Source organism: Spea bombifrons, chromosome 7, assembly GCF_027358695.1.
Source record: "Spea bombifrons isolate aSpeBom1 chromosome 7, aSpeBom1.2.pri, whole genome shotgun sequence".
Classification (NCBI taxonomy): domain Eukaryota; kingdom Metazoa; phylum Chordata; class Amphibia; order Anura; family Pelobatidae; genus Spea; species Spea bombifrons.
The window spans coordinates 16,510,626-16,537,410 of NC_071093.1; the positions used below are offsets into that span (position 1 = coordinate 16,510,626).

At 37.3% G+C, this 26,785-nt stretch overlaps 1 protein-coding gene across 2 annotated transcripts in view; it reads right to left on the bottom strand.

Annotated features, from left to right (window-relative positions):
• Nucleotides 1–26,785, bottom strand: part of KIAA2012 (KIAA2012 ortholog) — a 69,694-nt gene that overhangs the window by 7,580 nt on the left and 35,329 nt on the right. The window contains exons 11-23 of one of the 2 annotated variants that reach the window (XM_053470618.1): nucleotides 24,559–24,696; nucleotides 20,780–20,848; nucleotides 16,699–16,772; nucleotides 14,874–14,921; nucleotides 11,052–11,255; nucleotides 10,651–10,746; nucleotides 8,100–8,246; nucleotides 6,098–6,169; nucleotides 5,627–5,692; nucleotides 4,154–4,214; nucleotides 3,746–3,925; nucleotides 3,225–3,312; nucleotides 1,321–1,462 (exon numbers count right to left, since the gene is read on the bottom strand). In XM_053470618.1, coding sequence (XP_053326593.1) covers nucleotides 1,321–1,462; nucleotides 3,225–3,312; nucleotides 3,746–3,925; nucleotides 4,154–4,214; nucleotides 5,627–5,692; nucleotides 6,098–6,169; nucleotides 8,100–8,246; nucleotides 10,651–10,746; nucleotides 11,052–11,255; nucleotides 14,874–14,921; nucleotides 16,699–16,772; nucleotides 20,780–20,848; nucleotides 24,559–24,696 — 1,385 coding nt within the window. The remainder of the gene's footprint in view (nucleotides 1–1,320; nucleotides 1,463–3,224; nucleotides 3,313–3,745; nucleotides 3,926–4,153; nucleotides 4,215–5,626; nucleotides 5,693–6,097; nucleotides 6,170–8,099; nucleotides 8,247–10,650; nucleotides 10,747–11,051; nucleotides 11,256–14,873; nucleotides 14,922–16,698; nucleotides 16,773–20,779; nucleotides 20,849–24,558; nucleotides 24,697–26,785) is intronic. The other variant, XM_053470619.1, reaches the window with a different exon arrangement.

The window sequence follows — 26,785 nt, forward strand, 5'->3', positions numbered from 1 at the left end:
CAGCTCAAATTGACTGGTTGGTGAGATTGCAGACTTTACTTCCTGAATCATTTACACTACAGAAGTCTGTACATAGCCATCACAGCCTCTGTAGCATCTTGACTATACACCTTCTGAGGCAGAATGCTAGGATATGATGTCATGTTAGCTGAACTTGCAGGTCAATTTAAACTCAGCAAAAATCTGTGGATGTCTCAAGTTTTACTTTACATGATCATGTGGGTTTTTGGTACTCCCACAGCCGTGTTAAAGTACACCCTCTTTGAATTCTATGGTTTCACATATCAGCGCATAATAATAAGCATCTGTTCCTTAGCAGGTCTAAAAATGAGGTAAATACAACCTCAGATGAACAACACATGACATATTATACCATGTCATGATTTATTCAACAAAGCCAAAATGGAGAAGCCATGTGTGAAAACTAAGTACACCCTTACTGCTTCCATAGGAATTAAGATGTTAAGCAGATAGGTGCTGCTAATCAAATGCCCTTGGTTAACTGATCATCAGCAAGTGTGACCACCTCTATAAATGACTAAGTTTTAGCAGTTTGTTGGTCTGGGACATTCAGGTGTGTGTTAACACAATGCCAAAGAGGAAAGACAACAGTAATTATCTTAGAGAAGCAATTGTTGCTGCCCACCAATCTGGCTAAAGCTTGGCCAAAATTGGGTCATGCAACAGAATAATAATCCCAAGCACACCAGCAAATTTACAACGGAATATCTGAAAAAGAAAAGAGTCAAGTTGTCCAGACCTCAACTAGTTTGAAATGCCTTGACGGGACCTTATGATAGCTTTGCATAAACAATTGCCCGCAAACTTCAAAGAACTGAAGCAATGTTGTAAAGAAGAGTGGACCAAAATTCCTCCACAATGATGTAAGAGACTGATAACGTCATACAGAGAGCAATTACTTCAAGTTCAAGTTCTACAGGCTATTGAATCATGACAAGTGTAATATGCAATTTTTAGACCTGCTAAGGAACAGATGATTATTATGTCCTGGTACGTAAAAATTTTTTTTCACACAACTGTATTTTATACAGGGGATCAATCTTTAACACAAGTAGTAAAAAGAAGACCATATAAGATTTGAAGAAAAATATATTACAGGGGCATAACTTTATGAGGCATCTGCTAATATCCCATTCTTTTTCTTGTGCGATTTGAAAGAAAACATGTAATTTCATATTTTTTCTGCTTTACAAATGGATATGTTGAAACAAAAAATATTTTAGGAAAAATGGCACATAACACAGAATGTAATTTCATAAAATACCACATTCTTATGAGCCTAGCCTGTATGACACTGACCATACTGCTGGCTATGTCTTGTAATAGGACCATATCCTCTTCCTCGATCACTGGCTGGTTCTCATTGTGGATGTTCCTTTTGACTTCTTGTGCTGTAATGACAGATGTCTTCTCCTCCTTGTCAATGGAAACTTTATCCATTCTAATAATATTAATTAATTTTCTTTAGTAGAAGGTAAATAAACATATTTTTAAAAGGTTTCCAATATTCTTTTCTCATCTTTCTTTCCAGACATTATTGTCCATACCGTACTAAACATTGTAACAAGCTTTAATGTAAATTTTACATTATGTAAATAGACAAACTAACCTTTTACCATTCTCCATTATTTGCTTAGTTATTAAATGTCAACATATTACCTATCCCATTTTTTTGGATGGTTTTTATAAAATGTGTGTATTGATATGTTGAATATTATGTACAATGTATTTGGAACATGAAATTCCATGGCATAGTTATCCAAGAAATTTGTACACTATATCACCAAAGGTATGCGGACACCACTCCAAATTATTGAGTTTAGGGTTTTCAGCAACACTCATTGGTAACAGGTGTATAAAAAGCACAGACAGCCATCTCCATAGATAAACAATGGCAGTAGAATGGTCTTACTGAAAATCTTGGTGACATTAAATGTGAAATTGCCATTGGATACAACCTTTGCTGCAAGTCAGTTTGTGAAATTTCTGTCCTGCTTGAATTGCCCGGTCCACTGAAAGTGCTATTATTGTGAAGTGGAAGCATCTTGCAGTAACAACACCTTGGCCAGCAAGAAGTAGACCATGCACATTCATAGAGTGGGGCTGCCGAGTGCTGAAGCACATAAAAATCACCTGTAATTTGCAGTATCGCTCACTACAGAGTTCCAAACTGCCCCTGGAAGAAACATTGGCACAAGCACCATGGGTCAAGCGCTTCAAAATTTGGGTATCCATGGCAGAGCAGCTGCACACAAGCTGAGGATTAATATGTGCTTTGCCAAGTGTCAGCTGGAGTAGCTCACTGCCCCTGGATTCTGGAGCAGTGGAAATGTGTTGGAGCGATGACTCACACTTCTCTACATGGAAGTCTGATAGACGAATCTGGGTTTGCCAGATGCCAGGAGAATGCTATCTACTATGATGCATAGTGCCTACTGTAAAGTTTGTTGTTGGAGGGATAATAGTCTGCTTTTCAGGTTTTGGGCTAGGCCTCTTAGTTCCAGTGTTAATGCTATAGCACACAAACACATTTAGACAATTGTATGCTTCCAACTTTGTGGCACAGTTTGGGGATGGCTCTTTCCTGTTCCAGCATGACTCAGCACATGAATAGTTTGGTTTGGATGAACTTGTGTGGCTCGCACAGAGCCTTGGCCTTATCCCCATTGAACACCTTTGCGATGAATTGGAATGCAAATGTGTGGAAAGCTTTCCCAGAAGAGTGGACAAAGGGTGGGAGCCAGTTTCATAGTAATGCCCTTCTTTATGGAATGGGATGTCCAACAAGCTCATACAGGTGTGATGGCCATGAGACCATATACATTAGGTGTATGTAATAAGCATTAACTATTTTGTATTTGGTGTAAATAAATAATGATTCTCTGGATAAACCTGGTATTACAGGCTCAGCTTGCTACACATACACTGTAGTTGCTTAGTTCCTTCTTGTTGAAAGATATTCCCTTTGCACCTAGTTCCTTCTTGTCGAAAGATATTCTCTTAGAAATTAGTTTAAAATGCCCTTGACCTTGGCAATCTGAGAATTTACATCAAAAGGGCTAACATCATTAGAATGCTCCAATTAATTGACAGCCTGGTTTAACAAACCCCATAAGACAATCTAAGGAAAGGGGTCAGGGGATACATTGCATTAAAAACTACAGAAAATCAAGCAATTAGACAAATGATGTCTAGTAACTCACATTTCTGAGCTTTTGCTGATCGGTTGCAGAGGCAGCTTCCTTGGGCTCCCTGAAGTCTTCTCTTTGGAGATGTTTTGCTTATTTGGACCTAGAGAATTAATACAAATATATAATTTACACACATACACATAATACTTACTTGTAATGGCCTCCCCTGTAGTGGACTGTAGGGTCCAACATCCTGGGGACCCTGGGGTTTATTCACTAAACATTGAGTTGTGGGTAATTTAAGATTACTTCTGATTTTATAGTATTGATTTTGGATTACAAATGGCCAGCCGGTGTAATTTCTCCTAAAGGAAGTCAGTGCTGGTAAAATCTGAGTTTACATCTCCCCAAAACCCAACCACATCCTGTAAAGAAATTAAACTTCCATTAACCTCACTTCTAGATTAAGCACCAGGCTATGTACTGTTATTACCCTATTACGATTATTGAGAATGATAGGAGTTGCAGCCTACAAAATCTGGTGCCAGTGGTTCCTCCCATATTACAGACTTACTGACATTATTCAAGTATACCTTTAATGTTCAACTCAACTTGATTGCTGTGTTGTTCAGCCTGGACAGAAGAGGGAGCTTTTGTTTCATTATCTTGGATTTCTTCTGCTCCTATCCCATTTTTCTCTAACTTTTGCTCCTTAAATTCACTTTTGTTCTGTGATGTCACTTTAGAAGTGTCTGTTCTGGTGCTCAGTTTATCTAAGAAAGTACACATAATTTTAGACGGTTATGTTACATAAGACACTTAGTCAGTTGTACAAAAAAGTTGGTAGCCAGGTTTACTTGGTAATCAAGTGGGTTTTTTCTGCACACAAATTTAACAGCACTTTAGAATTCAGGAGGTTGCTGGGCAGATAACAAAGAAGCAGCATTTCCCACTGAAAAACTTCTCAGTTCTTATTACTGAATTTCAATATGTAATATTACCCAGTTTGGTCTCATGCTTCTGCTCAATTCTCTCTTTTCGTCTGCTTGGCAATGTCGCAATCTATGCAAAATATTAAAAAACATTATTATTAATTATAAAAAAAAATAGAACTCACAATAAACCTAGCCAAGACAGGAAGTCTCAGAATAAGAGGTTGCGATTACATAACAGTCTCGTTTTAGTGAAAGTATAGAACAAATATTGTATGATTCACATGGTGTAAATATCCAATCAGCATTCAAACATTTATTATCAGGGAGAGTTAGAAGGTTAAGGATTGGCAGAGAGACAGAGGTGAGGGTAAAGAAAAACAAGATGCACAACTTTTCTTACTATACAAGGGAGGGACATGTCCCATACAGTTCACTCAGGCTGAGAGAGAAGAAAGAGAGAGAGAAGAAAGAAAAAGAGAGAGAGAGAGAGAGAGAGAGAGAGAAGAAAGAGAGAGGAGAAAGAGAGAAAGAGAAAGAGAAGAGAGAACGAATATGTAGGTCTCATCTTACCCATGCTGCTACCTATCTTTAGACCAACCATGATACAGGTTGGGTTAACGCAAGTAAACAAGCTTTCACTGTCCCCCTCCTATGATTATTCCCATGCCCCTAAATGTTGCTACTAAATTTAACCAATCTAACTTACTTTGATAATGGCATAGGAAATGCCGGAACTGGTTGCGATTATTGAAGTGCCATGACCATTCCTGTTTGTGGACGTTTTTCATGGACTTTTAAATAGATACAATAAATCTTTATAACTTTACCCATCTTGTGGAGACCTGCTGTTGTATATAAAACTTTTTTGAAGGTTACATATTGTTTTGGAAAAGGATTTCCAGAAATTTTCTGATATTACCTACAAATGGATCCGGGGACACAGGTGAATATGCTCCGTTTGTGAATCTTCATAACACGAAGCTAAGTAACACTTGTTACAAGCTTGCTGTTTATAAAGTTGATACACTGTTTCTCCCATTGTTTCAAATAAATATTTAAATACTCCCAACAATTTACACTTGGATAGGTGGTGTTATTCTGTATACAGTTTACTGTATCTGTTGGTATTTTTGTGATTTTTGTATTAAAATAGAATGGACAGGTACTAGACCACAAGCTTTTGGGGCATTATTTGATGGGAAACTGGGTGGGGTTAAAGTTTATGTATTGATCAATACTGTATTGTTATGCAAGTCAAATTGAGTAAAACAGGACTGATTGTAGTTTAGCGCAGAAAATTGGTTGGGAAATATGGAAAAAAATTAACTATGTATTGTAACTGGGAACATACCCAGAACGTTCCCACAGTTGCAGCAAGAAAGGTGGGCCCTGAGGCAATCATACAGGGTTTCCTCAATCTCAGTTCTTATTCATTAATGTTAAGTCTCCCCTGTGACCCTGTCTGGAATGGTTACTTGTTTTGTACTTTGGGAGACTGTTCTTCCACCCAGTGACTCTTTGGTGTCTTTTTGTACATACCAATGCAGGCTCTGTTGGCTGATTCTCACTTGCTGAGACTGTCCCAAAAGAATCTTTAGGTATGTGCTGAAATAATAGTCGACATGTCAAGAGGAACTTAAGACATTTACACATTTACATTTCAAGTGCACACATTTCAGGAAAGTAAATACCATGCAGTGGTAAAAGTCACTAAAATATATTAATTACTATATTACAACGTATGGCTGCCAAATGAATCCTCTATCCCATGGCAACAAAAGGACATATGTATTTTTGAGAAAGTGGACAAATTCTGAACTACCCTGAAAAGGTTAATCATGTACCTTTGTGTTAAAGATTATAAATATACCCTAAGCTAAATCTATTTATTACACATTTCACAGAACTTGTTTTTAAAAAGTAGATTTTCACCGTCCTGTACAATGGCTCAATATTTGGGCTTTTTGAACCATTTCTGCATTTCATACACGATCATGTATTGTTACTTACGGGCCCTTTAACTACGGGAGCCTGATCCTGTGCTTTGCTTTCAAAGTTCATGTCTGGGGAAGGTGTAGATCTCTGTAAATGCAATTCAAGATCAATGAAACAATGCAGATTCTCACCATGTTTTCATGATTTATTTGCCAGTACTGGTACCTTATTCCCTCTGCATCTTTCATAGGCATTGGACACTATTCAGCTTGTGAAGGAGTTAAAAATGAAATTCTTTTCTTAACTTCAAAGACTTCACAGAGCTTTCAAATCCTCAACACTTACTTGTACATCAGACAACCTTTGTCTGTACTGACATCTCAGTATCTCAGTTTTTTGTTCTGTCCAATTGTCAAGTGCCACAAAAAAATATTAAAATTAACCAAATAGATACATCCAAAAAAGAGAAAGGAAAAAGCTAAAAATCTAATTAAGTTAGTTAAATTACATATATTACAATATTTTACCTTTTTTTAAACTCACCTTTGGATGCACCTAGATAATTCCTTTTAATAGAAATTAAATACATTTTTTATTATTTTTAACAATTAGTTTTCATTTCCCCCATTAGGTATCTCAAGCTTATCTTTTGGTTTGTTGTACGTCTAACTCTGTTAATTTAGTTTAGGAGCTGAAGAATGATTAAAGAAAATAAACGTTACTGATGTCAACCCAGAAATATTCTTGTGAAAATATACAACAACATCAGGGTGGTTGGTTTAAATACTATCCTCCAGAATAGCCATCAAAGGTTACAGTGGCAAGAACAAGTTATTGAATCTATCATCTACCCCCAGGTCTGCTGAGGAGGTAGGCCTCCAACCAGTGCATTGAGGTCTGTGGTCCCAATCTGCCATTAGGAACGTCCACCATCTGATGTCCCTCGAGGGATCCTCCCCTAGCTGCTTCCACCGACAGGCCCAATTCTCTCTTGGTACTCCTCCTTGGTACTTCCTGCTACAGTAGCTGGCTGCGGCCTTGTATGCAGCCATTCCACACACAAGATGGCCACTCAAAACAACTACACATTGCCCTGCATTAATTGTCCGTATGACAGAACACTGTTGCTCTTTGGTGCAAGTTTCACAGCCATCTTCACCCCAGGGTGAAAACTCTTACACTAAACTGCAAGGGCAGCCGGCTTGCCAGACAGAACTAGTCACATGACACACTTAGACACAACCAATTACCACTCTTCCCGCATTCACCGTTTACAACGAAAATATAAAATGCCGGATACGTTTTCAATGTCCCTCATAATGTCAATAGCTTTATGGTCCCTCGTATTCACAACCCAATTCTCTATTTTTTTTTTACTATTTTTGACTCACTTTTGTTGCCAAGGTTTAGAAATTAATGGCTGTGTGTTGAGTTATTTTGAGGGGACAGTACATTTACACTATTATACAGACTGTACACACTACATTGTAGCAGAGTGTAAAGGGCTTGGGGTGGCGAAGTGCCGCCCCTTCAAAAGTGCCGCCTGGAGCGGTTGCCCCACTCAGCTCAATTGTCGGGCCGGCCCTGGCCGCACCCTAAAAGTTAGGTGCTTTTTTAAAGAAAAGTTTATATTTTTGGAAAAAATACACATCAGTGGAATAGCAAAACAGTATTCTACCAAGCATACTGTATTTTAACATTTTTGGTATCTATTATGCAGTTAGCCAACATATATTACATACAAACAGAAAACCAATAGCCATTTTAATGCACCTTACTTATAGATATGCCACTCTGCCCCCCCCAGATATGCTGCCATATCTCTCTCTCTTTTTTTTTTTTTTTTTTTTTTTTTAACTCGAGCAGGGAATGTTCTCCAAAAATTGTCACACTGCAAATTCTATGAAATATAACATATATGGTGGATTTTCAATAAATTCTCCAAGTGTTACAAAGGTCTCAAAAAGTATGCACTTTTTTAATTAAATGTTTATAAGTTGCTTTACTGTCCTTTAATGCTCATTCAGCAATCCGATGACAAATATTCACCCTCTTTTTTTTTTTTTTTGCAACATACCAGCATGGTTTTTGGAGGGGTACTTTCTTCTTCCTCCTCGTCGTCCTCTTCTTCTTCATCTATGCTTTGGAAAGCCTCTATGTCTTGAAAGTCATTCTCTGAGAGTCTTTGTCCAGACGGAATTATGACAACATCCTTCATGGGTTCCTGGTGTAGTCAATAAAACAGTATAAATTAAAGTAATATTAACAATTTTTTGCTTTTGATGATTTAATATTGATACTTATGTGCAACATGCAAATTAAAAAGAAAAATACAAACCATGAACAGTTTTTAATTGAACAAGTGTTTTTCATAACAAATAAGTGTTTTTATTTATAAATAAAAATTATCATGAATATTTCAGGTGAGAAGTATTTGAAGGAGCAGTTGTAGGAGTTTTTTTTTAGTTTCAAGGGAACAGCGCTGCTGTGTTGTGCTACTTAGCAGTTCTGAAGAGTAGAGTACTCCCGTGGTAGCTAGGGGACTAATTAAATTCTTTTTACATTAAGTAAATTAGTGTACAAATGACATGGCTTTCCAACTTTTACATTTTGCGGCGATGTTTTGAAATGGTTTTCCAAGCAAAATGTTTTATAACAGACATGGCTATCTGTAATTTTTCAATGATATAATATTGGTAATAAATATTTCTAAGATAATACGATTATCATATTTTCCCTTAAAGAGATACTTGTGGAAAAGTAAATTATAGTGTTTGGGTTCTATGTTTAAATGCTTTTTATTATGTCTTATGATCAGCTAATTCACACAGCTAATTCACACATTTTTGTGCAGGTTATATGCGAGTGCAAAAAAAATTTATATATTAACCCCTTAAGGACAATAGGGGTTTTTACTCTTAGTATATTGCGGGACAATGGCTCTTTTAACGTTTTTCAGTGTTACTGTTTAGCTGTGATTTTCTTCTTTCTCATTTCGTGCTTCCACACATATTATATATTGTTTTTTCCAGGACAAACAGGGCTTTCTTTAGATACCATTCATTTTATCATATCATCTAATTTACTATAAAAAAAATGATAAAATATGGGGATTTTTTGTTAAAAAATTACTTTTTCTCACTTTTTAAACAGAAAACTTTTACTTATCTGCAAAAACGAATGAAAAAACCTGCTAAATAGATTCTACTATTTGTCCTGAGTTTACAAATACCCAATGTTTTTATGTTTTTTTTGCTTTTTTCTGCACGTTATGGGGCAATAAGTACAGGTAGCGTTTTGCCATTTCAAAACCATTTTTTCCAAATCTGGTAATTCTTCCCCCATGTGCCATTTCGGGTATCTTTGAAGCCGGATAATGCAATTTACCCCATCAAGTCTTATTTTTAAAAACTAGACACCCCAAGGCATCTGAAATGCTGGTATTTTAACCCTTTCTATGCACTAATTTTACCACCACCCTTAGTGAAACTTTATGGTAGTAAATTTTTTTTGTATTTTTTTCACACGTGTTGTACTTCAGGTATAAATCTATCGCTCCTGGTATATGTCCGTGTCAAACAACACCCCAATATGTGTTCAGTAACATCTCCTGAGTGCAGCGATACCCCCCATGCATGGGTTTGTAGGGTTATTTGGGAAGTAAAATGCCGCCTTTGTGAGGTGTGTATTTTTTGCCATTTAGACATCTGCCCCATGTCCCATATTTGGGACATCTTTGAACCCGGCCAATTCAATTTACCCCATCAAATCATATATTTTTTAATACTAGACACCGTATGGGCATTTGTAATGCCAATATTTTAACTCTTTCCATGCTGGAATTTTTGTAAAGATAAAGAATTTTAGGACTTGCTTATTAAAAACTTTTTTTTTTTTTTTTTTGGTGACAGTGGGGATTTTTACATGTTACCATATTTTTTTATTTTTTTTAAACATTTTTGACCAAATTTTTTTTTTATTTATTTTTTTATTACTAGTCACTTTTATTAGTGAGCTGGGCTCCATTGACCTTGCATGGTTGGATGCAGTACCTGCATTCAACCTGCAGGAGGAGCTCGAGAGTTCTCAAGAGGGTCTGGATAGACCCTCTGTGAACTCAGATCTATTGTTAATGCCATCCAGTGAATGACGGCAACGTCATTCACAGGATGGCACTTGTGGTTGCTCCTCGGAGCAATCACAAGGCGATCGGGGGTTGGGGGGTTGTGTTGCTACATGCCTCGATACTGAGGCATGTCAGCAACACAGTTTATGCTTAGGAAGCGATTCCGATCGCTTCCTAAGCAGTTTTAGCCAGGCGCCGCGATCTTTGATGATCGGTGCGGCGGCGGCCATTTTTCTTCCGGGGAGGGCTGCCAAGGGCTGCCCTCCCCGGATCCACGGTCAGCCTCACTTGTGAGGCTTCCGTGGATGCTGCAAAGCCGCCGATCTCGGCGATGCAGCTATTTAACGGCAGCCCGTACATGTACGGGCATTGTCGTTAACACGTTGCACGGCAACCCCGTACATGTACGGGGATTGTCGTTAAGGGGTTAAGCTGCATCTCCAGGTAATGAAAATACCTACACATATAGGTTATTGTATAGTTTTTGGAAGCTAAAGTTTACGTTTTCTGTGTATCCGTGTGTGCACAATCCTGCGCCTGTCTCTGTAGATTCCACTGCTTCTTGCCTGTGTCTTTGACTTTCTTGCACACTTAGTTCCTTGATAAAAGTTTTAGTCAGAAAATACATAATGGCTATTCTATACATAGTGGGAACGTAGCAATTCAAGGAAATGAACAGGCGTCCTAAGACAAAATGCATGTAAGCTCTATGTGGCATTATGTAGTAATAAATATTTATCCTTTTATTTATTTTTCATTTTACAAAAATCAGTAGTAGCACCCAGACATCTCAATGTGGTTCATATTGATCAGCTAATTGTCACTCATATTTGCCCAGCAAGTTGTGCAGGTTTGTGAACCATACCCCTCGTGTACCTAAATAGTGTGATCATTTTTACATACCTGGCCAAGGTCTCTGTTTCCAGTCTCACATTCTCCACCCTTATAAACAATCTTCTCCTCACTCTTGACATTGTTCCTTCCCGCACTCGTTCTTTCTTTCTTTACATCCTCTCCATTCTTCTGATTAATCTCCATGCTTATTCCATTGTTTTTCTCCCCAGCCCTTCTTCTAATCTTCCCAATAGGTGGCTGATGTCTAGATATCTTCAAAGACAAATTATAGATTACGTTGATAGCAATAAATATTAGACATGCTACAGCTAGAGCCTAACCATGGAAGTGACTTGAGTGGCCACCAAGGCAAGTGTGCCCATATACATTTTCTCAAGGGCTTGCTATATAAGTGATATGCTCTTTCCATTCTCTACTTTCCCTCCCTACTACCATTATACTATCAAGCCCTCTAAACAGTTGTCGCAATGGCCGGGGACGTAATAGTACATCCTACAGAAAATGCAGTAGTAAGCTCCTGTGTGTGCTGCTACCCGCAGGTTCACCATTGCAGTCCCTGATGAGGCAATCTGTGCCTTCCAGAGACATGTGATCATTGTCTGCAAAGCCAATTTATTAAACATTGGTCTTGTCTCAGTGTTTGCCTCACTCTCCATTTTCTGCTGAAGCGAGAGACAGAATATTGTGTTATATTGTATTTGCAACCATTTCACACATTTAAACCCTGCATTTACCCTTTGGTTTCCCTTCAATTCACCCCTTGAACGCTCTAGATCCTCTATCCTTTTGTCTATTCCTATTTTAGTTTTACTCTTTTTTAGTGAAATAAAATCTTTAAAAAAAAAAATCTAAAAAAATAGCTCTTAAGTTTTAGGTAGAGTGAATATGAGGATAGTGTAGCAGGTTTAGTGTAAGTCTTAGTTTGGTGTGTAGCGAGAATTTGGGGATAGTGTAGCAGGTAATAGTGTGGTGTGTAATAGGTATTTGGGTACAGTGTACTGGGGTTTTAGCGTTAGGGAGAAGATCTTTAAAAATTGTAGTTTTAAAATCATTTGTAGTGTGTAGTTTTACCATACTCACCAACATTTCCTTCCTGGATCTTGATTCCCTGCTCTGTAAAGCCCTCCATTGGCTCTCTATTACCTTAAGAATTACATTTCAAATCTTTGTACTGACATATAAGGGGTTCATAGTACTGCTCCTGTAAATATTTCTGCCCTAATAACAAAACACTCCCCTGCTTGATCTTTACATTCTTCCCATGGGCCAAGGCTTTCCTCCTCCTTTTTCCGTCAAAAAACTGCACTTGGGCTACCCCATACCTCTCGAACTTCACCACACCTCCAGCTTTCATTATTATTATTATTTATTGTTTTATATAGCGCCATCAAATTCCATAGCGCTGTACAATGGGTAGACAGGACTTAACAAGTAGTATGTAACATAACAAATTGACTAACAGAGACAACAGGTGAGGAGGGCCCCGCTCAAGAGCTTTCCTCTTTCTCCACACCTTGAGGTTTCCTCACCCCATTCCCTCTAGATTGTAATTTCTGAGCAGGTCCCTCTCTACCTAATGTATCATTTTTTCTTAGTCTGTCAATTCTAGTCTTGTCATATGCTTTGAATATATGTATTTTAAGAAGTGCTGGGTAAATTGTTGGTGCTAAATAAATAATCAGTAGGGTGATACCATCCAAAGGGGAAGACTGAACATTTATGGTGAACGTGTTTGCAGTTGCACTTAACCTGCATAAGAAATCCTAAGTAATGCGAAAGTGTTTATGAAAAAAGTGCAGAAAATCAATATTATGGTGCATATATTTGTGGCAAAATGGCTGCATGGTAAGTGTCCAACTGCTTCTAATGGAACACCCTGTGTTGTTTGGTTTCAAGAAATATATACTTTTGTGGGGTTAATTTGAACTAAAAAGCAGCTTAACCTTTCCAATTGCGACAGGCACAACAAATAAAACCTGTGAAAATGTCACATTTGGAACCTGTAATGAGTGTGCTGTGATTTGAAGCCTGTATAGTCCAAATAACACATTATAAGAAATGTAGAATTACTGCAAATTGTGGGAGGAATTTGTAACAAAATGGTTGCAAGCCAAGTGTCCAAATGCCCACTATTAATGTTACAAACCAAGCATAATAAAGGTAAACAACTTAGAAACAAAAATATTCTCTTTAATGCAACTTTTTTCTCCTGTACTTCCTTCCCTCTAGATTGTAAACTTATGAACAAAAACTAGATAACTAATGTGTAAGTTATACCTCATGCATTGTGCAGTGCTGCAGATATTGTTTGCTCTATGTAAGTAAATAATAATAATTGAACTTATAATAGGAATACTAATGGTATTACTAATAACAATGTACAGCACACTTTTAGAAGACATTTAGAAAAAAGCGTTGTGTTTGGAAGATAACATAATATAATATAACATGATATAAAACATAATATATTATTAGTATAGCTATATAAGTGTGTGGTGCACCTTTAATGTATATTAATCTGATTAATTACAAGATGTGGAAACAATGCAAAAAAATATTCCCTCTCTTAGCAGTCTTCTGGAGCGTGAAGACCCTTACTATTTCTCTGCTAAACCAAACAACATGAAACCTGAGGACTTCAAGGCTGAAATACTCTGCAAGGTAGTAAATATTCAGAAAGTGCTTTCATAAATAGTGCATGGTCTCGCAGCAGGGTGCCGGATCATACAGGAGATAAGAGAGCATTGCACAGCTCAGAGGTGCCTGCCTGGCTTTTTCCATATGCTCTTTCATCCGCAGCTTTTTCATACTTATTCCACTGCCATGGCCAATAGTACCAGGATGCTATGAAAACCAGTGGTAGTGAGATTTTAATTAAAAGAAAATCAAGGATATTTTAAATAACTTTTTTGTGTTTAAATAAATGGCATATAAGGCAAGGAATCGCAAATTCACAATTTGTAGAATTAAATTTCTTATCTGTGCTCCCTATTTAACTGGTCTTGTTTTCAAATTTGTGGTGAATGACAAAGCATATCAGTTTATTGGATGTATTTCATTATGCATCTTGTAATGCTCCCCTAGGTCATAAGGTAATACATGTAAATAAAAAGAGGAACCATTCTCTACTGAGGTGGAAGTGGGTTGTTAAAAATTCAACTGAAAACCTGAGTTCTGTTGGAAATGAATGGGTATGGTACATGAGTTTCCATGTGTCCTGAAATTATGTATATTTATAGAGTGTCAGAAGATTCTGTAACATTATTACAATAAGGGGTGAGTGGAAATTATATGATAACACCCTTGATAGAAGGACCCTACTCTCCCTGAGGTTTAGCTACCTTACCTTGTAGCTACATTGTGCAGCATATGAACAATCCTCTTAATGGCATTGTGTTCTGAGGAATCACGTGCATTAGTGGTATAACTTTATAGTGCTGGGAAATAATGTATTACTTTAACATTTAGCTAAGTCCTGTGATACTTTCAGACAAATCCAACTGGGTGATAATGCAGGTTGTGCAGCCAAGGTAGGTCTTTGTGAGTGACGCAGACTAAGAGGGCAAATGATTACTACACATATAGGAAACTTGCAAATAGGTAACACTATCAATTCACATGTTTTATAATGTTAGTTACTAAACTATATTTATAACAAATTAATATAGCATTTTTACAGTACAACATTCTAATTTCTCAGTTACTGATATTGTTGCAAAACGTGCTGCTTAAAACACATTAACAGATAAAGTAACTATTATACATAAAGCTATGAACAGAAACAATTCTCAAAGTTTACTCCTTATTCTGAACTCATAGCTTGGCAATGTATCATTTGTGTTACACACTTATGAAAAATCCCCAACTCACTGCATTGTCTTCTTGTAGATTTAGCCTGTTGACATGTGGATGATGTTTCTGTAACAAAATAATATTAGAAGAGGTTCCACTTTAACACAACGTTGAGTTGTCCAGCATGTTAAACAAATACACATTAGTAGATCTGTTATTGAATTATTTCATATGAAGGGTTAATCACATAAAAACGAGCATTGAAACTTTTTATTGTTCTTTTGAACTTTCATGGCCATGTCTCTCTTCTCCACTTATGGGTCTTTCCATGTATCAAGTCCCAGGTTTATTAACCCTTTAATGACAAGACTGTGTTTACTTGTAGTAGACTTTGGGCTGTTTTATTTTTTTTTGCTGTGTTGCTGTAATTTCTTCTTTCTCATTTAGTGCCCACACACACTATATTTAGTTTTTTTTCCAGGACAAGAAAAGCTTTGTCCTGTACTATAAATGATAAAATATGATAAAATATGGTGAAAATTGAAAAAAATTCGGACTTTAATTTGAAAAATCTTTCACTCATCTACAAAAACTAATAAACAAATCTGCTTAAATAGATTTAGAATGTTTGAGTTTAGAAGACCCAATGTTTTTTTTTTTTTTAAAGCTATGGCTATGTAAAATTTGCATATTAATATTTCAATATTTCAAAAACATTTTTTTTTCAAATCTGGTCATCCTGGGCCCATGTCATCTTTTGGACATCTTTGAGGGGGGGCGGCATTTTAAACTTCGCCGACGCCATAATCTACCCCCCGCCCCCGGTACTTACCTTTAAACAGTCCTGCGGTGAGTCTCCCTGCTCTGCCACGGTGCCGGCTTGTAATGCTGAGCGCCGGAAATTGACGTCACTTCCGGCGCTCTGCATTACAAGCCGGCACCGAGACCGAACAGGGAGACTCACCGCAGAGGAGAGAGAGGGGCGCCGAGCGGGTAAGCAAAAACCACTCGGTGCCCCTCTCTCTCTCCTCCGCTTCAAAAAAAAAAAAAAAAAAAAAAAGCGCTTGGGGCGGCAAAGTGCCGCCCCTTCTAAAGTGCCGCCTGGGGCAATTGTAGGGCCGGCCCTGGTGTGGGGGCTCACACATTGCACTTTAGGTGTGACTCTACAGCTTCTTGTATATGTCACCTCCCGATATTTGTTCAGCAACATCTCCTGAGTACAGAGATACTACCAATGCATAGAAATGCACATTTAAGTCTGGTCCTATTTAGGACATCTTTGAAGCTGGCCCATTCAAATCACATATTTTTGAAAACTAGACACTCCATCATATTTCAAATGCTAGTATTTAAAGTCTTTTCATGCACTTAGCTTCAGTGTTCCCAAAGATGATGGTGGTAATTGTTTCGTGTTTTTATATGCACATTTTAATTTAGGAGTGAATTTACTCTACATGTAGACATGAAGGGTGGTTTCAGAAACAGGGCAAATTAACAAATATATGTTTGCTGTTTCCCCATTTGCACTAGCTGTGTATAATTTATATACATGTAAAACTATGAACAAATGTGTTTTTTACATTTTTTTCCCCATTTTAACATTTTTCCCAAACAAAAAGCCTTACATATACAGATATGGTTTCACTAGCCTTACTTGTCCTGAAAAACTGTATAATTGTATAATTTCTGTATTGAAATGTATAATTTCTGTGTACACCAACTGAGACAGGAAAATTATAGTTGAAGATGGTAAAAACACAAAAAATGCTCTGGTCCTGTGGTGTGAAATAGTACTGGTCCTGAAGGTGTTACTACAAACAGGCAAATACATTTACTGCTACTATTATAACAAAAACTATTTTCTACAAAACTGCACAAAATAATGTGTGTTCGTAGCTGGTACCTTTGCTCTGTAGACCTGAGTTGTGCTTTCTTCCTCCAAAGGTTGGTCGAAAGATGTGTTTGAACCGACATTAGCTGAAACATAAGGTAAAAAGTATAGATTACCCATAGCTTGGCATGAACTAGTATAAACATGACCAGTAAGTGTACATTGATACCTCATACCGTACTGTGTCCAGTTCTATGAGTTTGATACCTTACTAAGGAAATACATGTGCCTGCTCCATGCCAACATCTTGGTTTCTGTTTTTAGCCATACACAGCACATTATAATATTCCTGCTGTGCTTTCCTATAAATACCACTAGAGGGAACTGTGACACAGAAGTGCAACAAGTGATCAAAGGCAGATTTTGTGAAAGCCATAAAGCCAATTACTGCATGATGAAAAGAAAAGCATGTGCCTAATCAAACTCCTAACTCAAGAGAGGAAGCTGCCATGTTTCTTATAATTCTGAAATCAGAACAATTATCATAATTTAGAATTATTAGTCCTCAGTCACACTATATGAACAGAGAACTTAGACGACTATTAGCTTGGGTAGTTGAGGTGGTATGGTAGATGCTTTGCACACATTTAAGTAATTAGGGCAAGTGGGAACAGGGGAGACAATCAATTAATCTACAGAAATTGCCAATATCTATTGATTTAGAGTTCCATTGATAGAGGCAAGAAACATTAGCACACTGTTCTTATTACTTTAGCTTAAAGAGTACACTGATCTCTAAAAGGAGCTGAATTAATGATGGGGGAAATGGTTGACTGCCACAGGAATTTAAAGCGTTGGAGCCTCTAAACAGGCACCCAGCAGATATAACAAGGAGCTGGTAGTGATTCTCTTTTCTTGTCAGGAAGTCAGTTCATACAGACCGCCTGAGGTCTCAGCATTATAAGTAAGAATGAAACTGTGACATATAGTTAACAACCTCTGCTTGCTGTTTGTGTACATTGAAAAGTCAATAAATGTATTGGAGGGGCCACATGTAATGCTGTTGCCCAGCTTTTCCCCTTCCCTCTTTGTTAATAATAATAATAATTATAATTATTATTATGTAAAGAACTACATTTTTTTAGCGGTGCTGTATATGTATGGACACATTACTATATAATAAATGTATTTCAAAATAACACTTTTGGGATTAAAAACAGCTTGCATTTTAAATTGCAATTTCACATATATATTTTTGATTTAACGTGTAAAATATTCAAGAAGAGTTTGTACTGATGGCTGAATATTCCAGTCCAACACAACCCATTAATTTACAGTATATAGAGTGACTTCTCAGAGTTGTTATGTGATAAGAGACAGCTGTCCGACCTCTCTCTCTCTCTCTCACTGAGAAGCAGCACAGACAGAGAGGCACCAAAACCAGAAAAGCATGTAACACTGACACCAGGGTCGCATAGCAAAGCCAGACAATACCATTTCGTTGGGAGTGCCTCTACCAAAAATCAGTGCTAACATACCAATGTAGTTCACTTTCTGGGTTAAAAACAGAGAACATAGGGGAGTTCAGCTACATTTCTGCCACTTTCGCATGTGCATTGTGCTGTATGGAATCCTGGCTTGCTATGTGGGGTTGAATGAACAGGAACTTGTCTGTAGTTGGTCACAAAAGCAGAATCATTTAAACTATTGGATTACGCTCCCACACATTGGATCCTATCTCAAACTTGTTCCCAAGTGGTGATTTTATGCAGGGTATTGCCAGATTAACAACCCATTTCCTTTTAGGGACAGAGTAGAAGTAGTTTAAAGACATTTTTATTTATTGATTTATACAGCACCATCATATTCCACAGTCCTGTACAATGAATAAACAGGACATAACAATTTTGACGGAAACAAAAGGTAAGGATGGCCCAGCTCATTGGATACCCAGACACGGATTACAGTACGTGGATGACAAGAGTAGCAGCCTAAATTAATGTAACCTGGTTATCCTTTACCTGAACCCCTAACTTCTAGGTCTGGGTCTAGAAGTCATCAAATGACTTGAGTGTCATGTCACATGAGGAAATACTTCGCAACCAGTACTTTTGTGCCACTGTTAGTTCAACAGTTGTTAGGTTTCTATTAAATTAATAAAAACCTTATGGTTCATAGAGTAGTACAAAGAGATAATTTGAACAGCCAGAAGAGTGGGCACATTTCATGGAACTGGGTTTTCCCAACAATAATCTGGGATGGAAAAAAGTCAAACTAAATGAAGAGGTTTACCATCGAGGAATGTGACCTATATTAGCTCTGTTTCTTGTTCCCTTAAAAACTAATGGTTTTGGACAAGGTGTGTGGGAAACATCAAAATTACATAGTTGTGTGGCTTTATAAAACTCATGGAAATAAGAATGGAGAACAAGCTGAACAAAAAAGAGAGAGGGTGAACAAGGAATAAACGAAAATAGAGACTGATAAGAAAATAACAATATCCCTTTTATCCAAAACACCAACCTAGATCACAAGAAATAATAAGATGCAACACTAGAAACAGAGTAACGTTGACATGGGTGAAGGGTAGAAAACATCTAAAACATCTAAAATCAGAGGAAAAGAGTTGCAAAACATTACCGTTCTAACTATAACAATTTGAGAATCTGAAGCAGGTGAGTGGCTAAGGCTTTTTGAAAATATAACAGGATATTGTTAAAAAAGATGAAAAAAGGTTTAAGTAAGAAATAAGATGAGAGAAATATAGAATATAACTACATAATGTATCATCCTCTATCAGAGGGTCTTGCATTCACCTTCTTTTAAATAAGTGTGATTACACTAGTGGGATTGCTAGGAGTGCATCATAGTCGTGTTAGAACCAAATGAACGCTTTAAACTGATGCCAGCTTGCCCTTAACTCACAGAATGCCTGCGCAATGGCTACAAACAATACTGGCGCTCAATGGGTTACGCAAAAGAAGCCTTGTTTAAACAAATGCTGGAGGGTCAATTACTTGTTGCTAGAAAGCCAGACATAATCACTTCAACATGGCGGGAAAAACTGTCCTAAAATCACAGGGATGAAAACATTAATCCGTGATGTCAGGGTGACCATCTGCCTTATTGTTTCCAGACATAGAGTGGAATTTAAAGTTTTGTCGTTTTTTTAATGTAGTTCCACCCTGTTACAACCACATAACACCATAACAAACCTCTTGATTTAGGCCTGACAAGGCACGCACTCAGTTTGCCAGCAGCCCTTCCCTAAAGAGCTCACATTTTCCTGCTCTTGCTAGGGTTCTTATTATTATCTTTTATTTATTTAGCGCCAACAATTAACACATAGTCTTCAATAATGGTTGAATTTACTGAGAATGAAAAATGGTTTCTGTATTCTCTCTCCTGCTCATTTGTGGGTTATTTACCATAATCATACATTTTCATAATGGTAATAGCGGGTCACAGTTTACAGTCTGGTGTTCAATGGGCACAGCGCTAAGTGACAACGAGATGTGATAACACCCTCATACATCCTAGGTAAATATAGTGTGTAACCATGTTGCAGACATGGGTACTTAGGCCATAGCTAGTTGCATTTATCTCTTAGTTGCCAAGGGAGGGTGGTTTAAAGAAATAACAAACCTGTGAAGGCATCCTATGCCTCTCCTCCCTCCCACCCTCCTGTCCTGTGGGATAGAGGGAGTAAAAGTGGCATAAAAAACATACTGTTAAAACAGAAAAGGCCCTAACAACCCCCTACCTCCAAGTCGTTCGGGTGGTGGTGGGGTGAGGTCCATCAAAGCACCATGCGAGTGCCAGGAAGGTGGGCAATGAAAATCACTGTCCACCCCCCTTGGCACTCAAAGGGTGCAACCTGTGGGAAAGACTAATTTGACCTATTAACACATGATTTTAATTTTGTGGCAATAGCACACATTTACCACATATATCTTTTGGCATGGTTGTTGAATTCCAGAATATTTTGTTTAAAACCCTTTTATACATTGACATATTATTTGCCTTTGTTTACATGCCTGTGAGATATATATAAATTCCTCTCAATGTGTTTCCTTGCCCTAGTCCTAGCTGTTATCACTGACTGAAACCCATTCCTGATAACCAGTTATCAGCCCCCAGTGGAGCTTCTTACCTTCCTCAGATGTCTTCTGATTACCGGGACATTGTTCATCCTGACCTGTGGATTCCAGCGCAAGGCAATCTAAAAGTAACACAGATAAGGTGTTAATGGCTAAGAATGGTCTTATTTATCCCTATATGGCAGTGACATCACCCACAGAATACGGATTATATGGTTTCAGCTTTCATACTTATCCCTTCCACAAAAGTATACAGTTTGGGTCTGGATTATACACAGGATGTATATTCCACACGCCTATATGTATCTTTGTTTTTATGGAAATAAACATTTAGATTGCTGTACTAACAACAGAGTTCCTAAACTGGATCATATTGTTCTGTAGAAAAGATTTCTCCATTGATCTAAAGATTACATGGTAATTAGCAGAATATTACCACATACATCGATTTTATTATTTTAATGAGATCTGCATGTGAATCAAGCTGTGGAATGCACTGGGATTATACACATATTGGACACACATGCAATTATTGCTCTGTGATACAGTTGGAGTTTTTCATCAAATTAAAAAGAGAAGAAATGGGTTGTTTTAAGAGCGTTAAATATGCATTTAAAAATACATCATGCCTAAAATATAACAAAAGTATATTTTTATGCTTTTAAAGACAGTAAATTCTAGAACATCATGGGTCGTATTTATTTTTTATTACTCCTTATTAGGCTGTCAAGATAGCGAGGAATTTAGTGAAATTATATTTTATCTGGTTCCAGAATAAAGGAGATTTTTCTACTTTTGTGTTATCACTGGATAGGTTTTGAAACCCAAGGTTTTACTTGGTAAATACCTGCTTTGATCTTTATGGTAGACTAGGGGCTCCTTCCCCGACTATGCACAAGGATTGAGGACTACCATGCAACTACAATCCAACCTTCATTCAATCAAAACTAATACAGAGGCTTAGGAACCCATCAATACTTGGCACAGTAGTCTGTAATTGTGTGATTCTGTATGATGCCATTGATACTTTCAACTCAAATCGCCTTCAACCATTTTATAGTTCACAAAAGAAACATAGGCAATCATAACAACACCCACTTCTACCAAATTACATAGACTGTCTGGCTCTCCCAACAATGACAGCCACTGAAAGCTTACTGTAGTCATTTAGAGCTAAGGGCAAATGTGATCATTTTCTCACATTTCAGACTGCTTGAGATACAAGGTTAATACAATGTACCCACTGTATGTTTTCATTTTTTTTTTAAATCTTAAATGGGTTCCTTGGCTGTTTCTGGCAATCATTCATCTGTTGGGGTATCTTAATGAATATTCTTATACAAAATCTATTTTACAGTTTAGTATATTTATTGAATCTTTACAGTGGTGTTTACAAATAAGCAGTATACATGTGTTCAAAACAAAGACTGTGTATATTACACTGGTAACAGCAATCGTGACATCATCTTCAAAGGATGTTACAAAATCTTAGTACTGAACATTTTAAACGATGTAAAAAATAAAAGTTGAGTGCAAAAACGGTTCTAATTATTTTCAGACTTTCTCTCCCAAAATAAATTTCCAGCTGGTTTTCCAATACAACCGGCCAATATAACTAACTGGGTTGGCCATCTGTCTTCCTTCCCACCTTGTGCTGTGCTCTTTGTTCTCCATTGGGAACTGTGTTAGTAAAGTTTGTTTTTCCTCCTGACAATCACAGTATGTTAGAGCCTGGCCTGTGAGCATGAACTATTGATTTAGTCTGGAGCCAGCAAGTAGAGGGGGTGAAAATTGTGTGGTAGACAAACAGAGTCTGTTTAATATTTACCCATCACAGATATTTAGATATTTCGAGTATTGCCCCCAATAGTTGCAAAGCGGTTAAGCCAATCTACTAGTTATTTTCATTTTAAAGGAATGCACACATTTCTTTTTTAGTTTGTTTGCTGGAAAAAAAATCTATGTATTTGGTGATGTGTGTGTGTGTGTGTGGGGGGGGGGATAGTGATATTCACTGCCTTCTCAGTACCCAAAGGTAGCTTGATGGAACGTATCACCTAGAGTTTAAGCTACCCCACTTAGTAAGGATGGAAGGAGGGATAGAAGCACATGATGGGGTCTGTGTGTCCTTAAAAGGTTTTTGGCAACTTTAACCCCCTTTACCCCAATGGATAGAGACATAGATGTTCAGGAAGAGTTTTCATTTTACTTAAGGGGGATGTATGGGGTAAGATCTGTGTCCTTATGACCTCCATATTTTTTTTAAAAAAATGCTCTTTTGGCTAATAGTTGTGAGTTTGCAACTGCATTTTTAACCGACTAGTATAAACTCACAGTTTAGTGAATAGAACCAAGTCAAAACAACAACCCCCTGTAAACTCTCCTGTCAACTCTCTCTTTAGTGAATAGACCTATACAGTCTCTGAAACTGCAGAAATACAACTTTTGTATTCTGTTTTAAAAGAATTGTAATCTGATTGGCTACACCTCAGAGCAGAATGCAGAATATAATAATTTGGCTAGACCTGAGAGCTGAAAGTAGACAGAGACTACAGAACTACAGCCTCATACCAGATCTCCAGAATATGTAATAATTCATTTGATTGGCTTGTAGCCAGATGCTGACACAACAATAATAATTTTATTAAAAGACAAAATGATTAATACATTTAGATGAGCATTGAATGCAGAGAGGAAGGGTTAAGCTTGCTGAAATTTCATCATTGTAGGAAACACTGCTAATGGCCACCCAATGAGCGGTAGTTCTATAAATGGAACACATATGCTTTTAGATCTGTAGTTGTCAGCAGCCAAAGCAGCCTTCCCTTCTAACTCTTACCCCCATTCCCGTTAAAGGGGCCAGCATGTTCTGCTGCAGGTTCCATCCTAGAGAAATTCACTTTTTTCTAAATGATAATGTAGCGGGGAAAATTACAATGTTTTACATTTCTAAGAGGACATTTTTATTAAGTTGTAATCACAAATTGTTATTACAAATATCTTTTCAACAGACATCTACAGTAAAATTAATAATAAGCATTCCTCCCATATGCCCTCTGCCATATAGGCATACTCCAGTAAGCAGAAAACATCTAAGGTGACTGAAGGCTGTGTGCAGGAGGAACAGCGGATTCATGTGTGCAGTGAACACGTGTGCATACAGTTTAAATGCTGGATAAAAAAGATTTGATTGGTGTTTACCTGGGGATTAAGTGTCAGAAAGTAACATGGTGACATCAGATGATGATGGTGATATTGAGCTAAACTTAAGTGGCTCTGACTCTTTTTTTTCACTGTAGTTCTATACACAACATACACCTTTGCAATGATGTTTGTAGGTTAAAAACCCATTTTAAATGCATACCACAGGGAAAACATCTTAATGTTCGTTTCTCACGCTCCACGTGACTATTCCTCTCATTATTATTTCTCTGCCCAGTTTTTAATTGCTGGTTGTTTTTGTTTCTTCCATGGGCTGTCATCAAAGCCTAGCTTCCATATGTTAAACTTTTTAAACTAAGTATCTCCAAAACAATTAAACTGATTTACAAACATAGGACAACATATAGGTAGTTATATTAAATAAGCTAAAATCAACAATAGTGTGAGTTTATTTTTACATCTCATTATACATATACATGGCAAGCACTGGTGTGGAAAAGGCCATTACATTGAAGAGTAGAATCCCGTAATTACATTATTGGGACAGTTATTTTCATTTCATTAATTGCTGTATAAAATGTTGCCACTGTGAATGTAAAATTGAATATTTTGTATGCGTAGTAAGCCAGTGGGGGAATATACTGTGACAAGATACCATGCAGGTTTTTACCTTCTTCCTCTTGCTCTGGAATGAAGTCGAAGCGAACAGGAATATCAGTATCACGTGCTGCACCCACAAGTGACAGGCATACAATCTCTCCATTAGGACTCATTATCAGACTGCCCACAGAACTGCCCTTACAGCACTCTGAAGAGAGAACACAGACATAAAACTCAAGTAGGTCATGTAGGAAACAGCAGAAGTTGGTACTTTGCAGGTACTTCCTTTCTAAAATAGTAATCGATGAAAATTGGGTTATAAGGGTAATTAAAATGTTCCACATCATATCACACTATACCTGTTCTACTGTATATTTTTATTGAAGCTTTAGGTACTGGTGGGTTTAAAAAGTGCCTGATGAGTGCTTCAGTGGACCCTGAGCCAGCACTCTCTGAAAGGATATGCCACTGTTATGAGGGGGACCACTGAAGTCTTCGAAGAGAAGAGGGGACCAAAAAGTACAAACACCTCTCCCACCAAAAAAAGCTGAATCTTCTGGGATCCAGCCCCATTGTGGCATTCTCAGTGACCATTCCAAAATACAAAAAAAAAGTGTCTATGTGTCTATGCGGTATTTAAAAAAAACAAACAAAAAAAACATAAAAACCACACAAAACCTCAAACTATATACAAAATTTAATTGGTACATTTGCACAAAAACAAGCAGTGCATTTTGTGAGGGAAGAGCGCAAAGAATTCAAATAAATGTGTCCATAGTAGGCCCCATCCTTTAGTCAGCCATTCTAAAAGTCCTCTTTCATCACCAAACAGTCAAGAAAAGCTGGGGAAGGTGAGAAATAAATAAATATATATATATATATATATATATATATATATATATATATATATATATATATATATATATATATATATATATATATATATATATATATATATATATATATATATATATATATATATATAAGTAGTGCTCATTTCAGTGCCCTCATGCACTGAACCACAGCTGTCCCAGGGACTTGTTGGAATGTTCCCCCCTACCCAGTAAATAACTGTAGGGCATTACCAGGGGCTTGAGAAGCACGTTGACCTGCTTAATATTTTATACTCAAAGCCAGAGGACTAAGCTTTCCCTGCCTCACAGCTACTTGCTTGATAATAGCCAAAGATCTGTTCTTCTGTAACCTTTTATCATTGTGCTGCTTCCATTGGACTACCAGGAGGAACAGATGTTATCAACCACTGGGTAGCTGAAGCCTAGCGTTAAGGAGATCAGGAATATGGGAGCATACATTAGGTCCATATGCAAGCATACAATGTGTGCTCATGGGATTTTTGTGTATAGTTAACATACTGGGGTTTGTAGGGTTGTATATTAGGTTTGTGTGATATGAATAATCACTGTTGAAGATCACTGTGGGACTTACGCTTCTGACCCTGTGTGACTCTTGTAACGCACTGACAGTTGGAGAGGGAGCAATGCCACAAGGGGCACGATCGTTCTTATTGGTAATGTGCAGGTACATCATAAACTGTAGGATTGCCTTCTTCATACTCTACATGTGTTTTAAGAAATGTAGTTTTACATACATGGGAATATCTTATTGCTAGTAGGATATATGTCCATGCAAAGAATACTTGTGTCCTCATCTCAAGGTATTTATTATTTATTATTCAACCTTTAGATCTTTTCTTCATATAATACACAAAAATCCTCTGCTCTCATGGATATCAAACAATTGCAAACACAACACAGGTTTAGGGAAAAAAAAGTTAAATAAATAAATGTGTGGTACAATTACTGGCACCCCTTTGAATCCATACATGAAAAATACATTTGAGATATATTCCCATTGATATTTTAAATTTTTTTGTACACCTGGGTGACTATGAACACAACATTGTTCAACATGACTTCAACAGAAGTTAGTTGTGCCTTGGGGTCAGAAAGTCTCCAAAACTACAATCTGACCTCACCTACATCAACACAAGTTGTTTGGAAGGGTTTCAAGAAAAAAGCCTTTACTTTCATAAAAAACAAAACTTAATTGTCTTCAGTTTGCCAGACACTACTGGAACTTTAAATGGGATCAGGTTCTTTGGTCAGATACAACCAAAATAGAGCTTTCTGGCAATAAACACCAGAGGTGGGTTTGGCACACACACAGAGAGGTAGCCATATGAAAAAGTACCTCTTGCCCATAGTTAAATATGGTGGTGACTCTTTAATGTTTTGGGGCTGGTTTTCTACCAGAGGGCCTGGACATTTTGTTAGGAT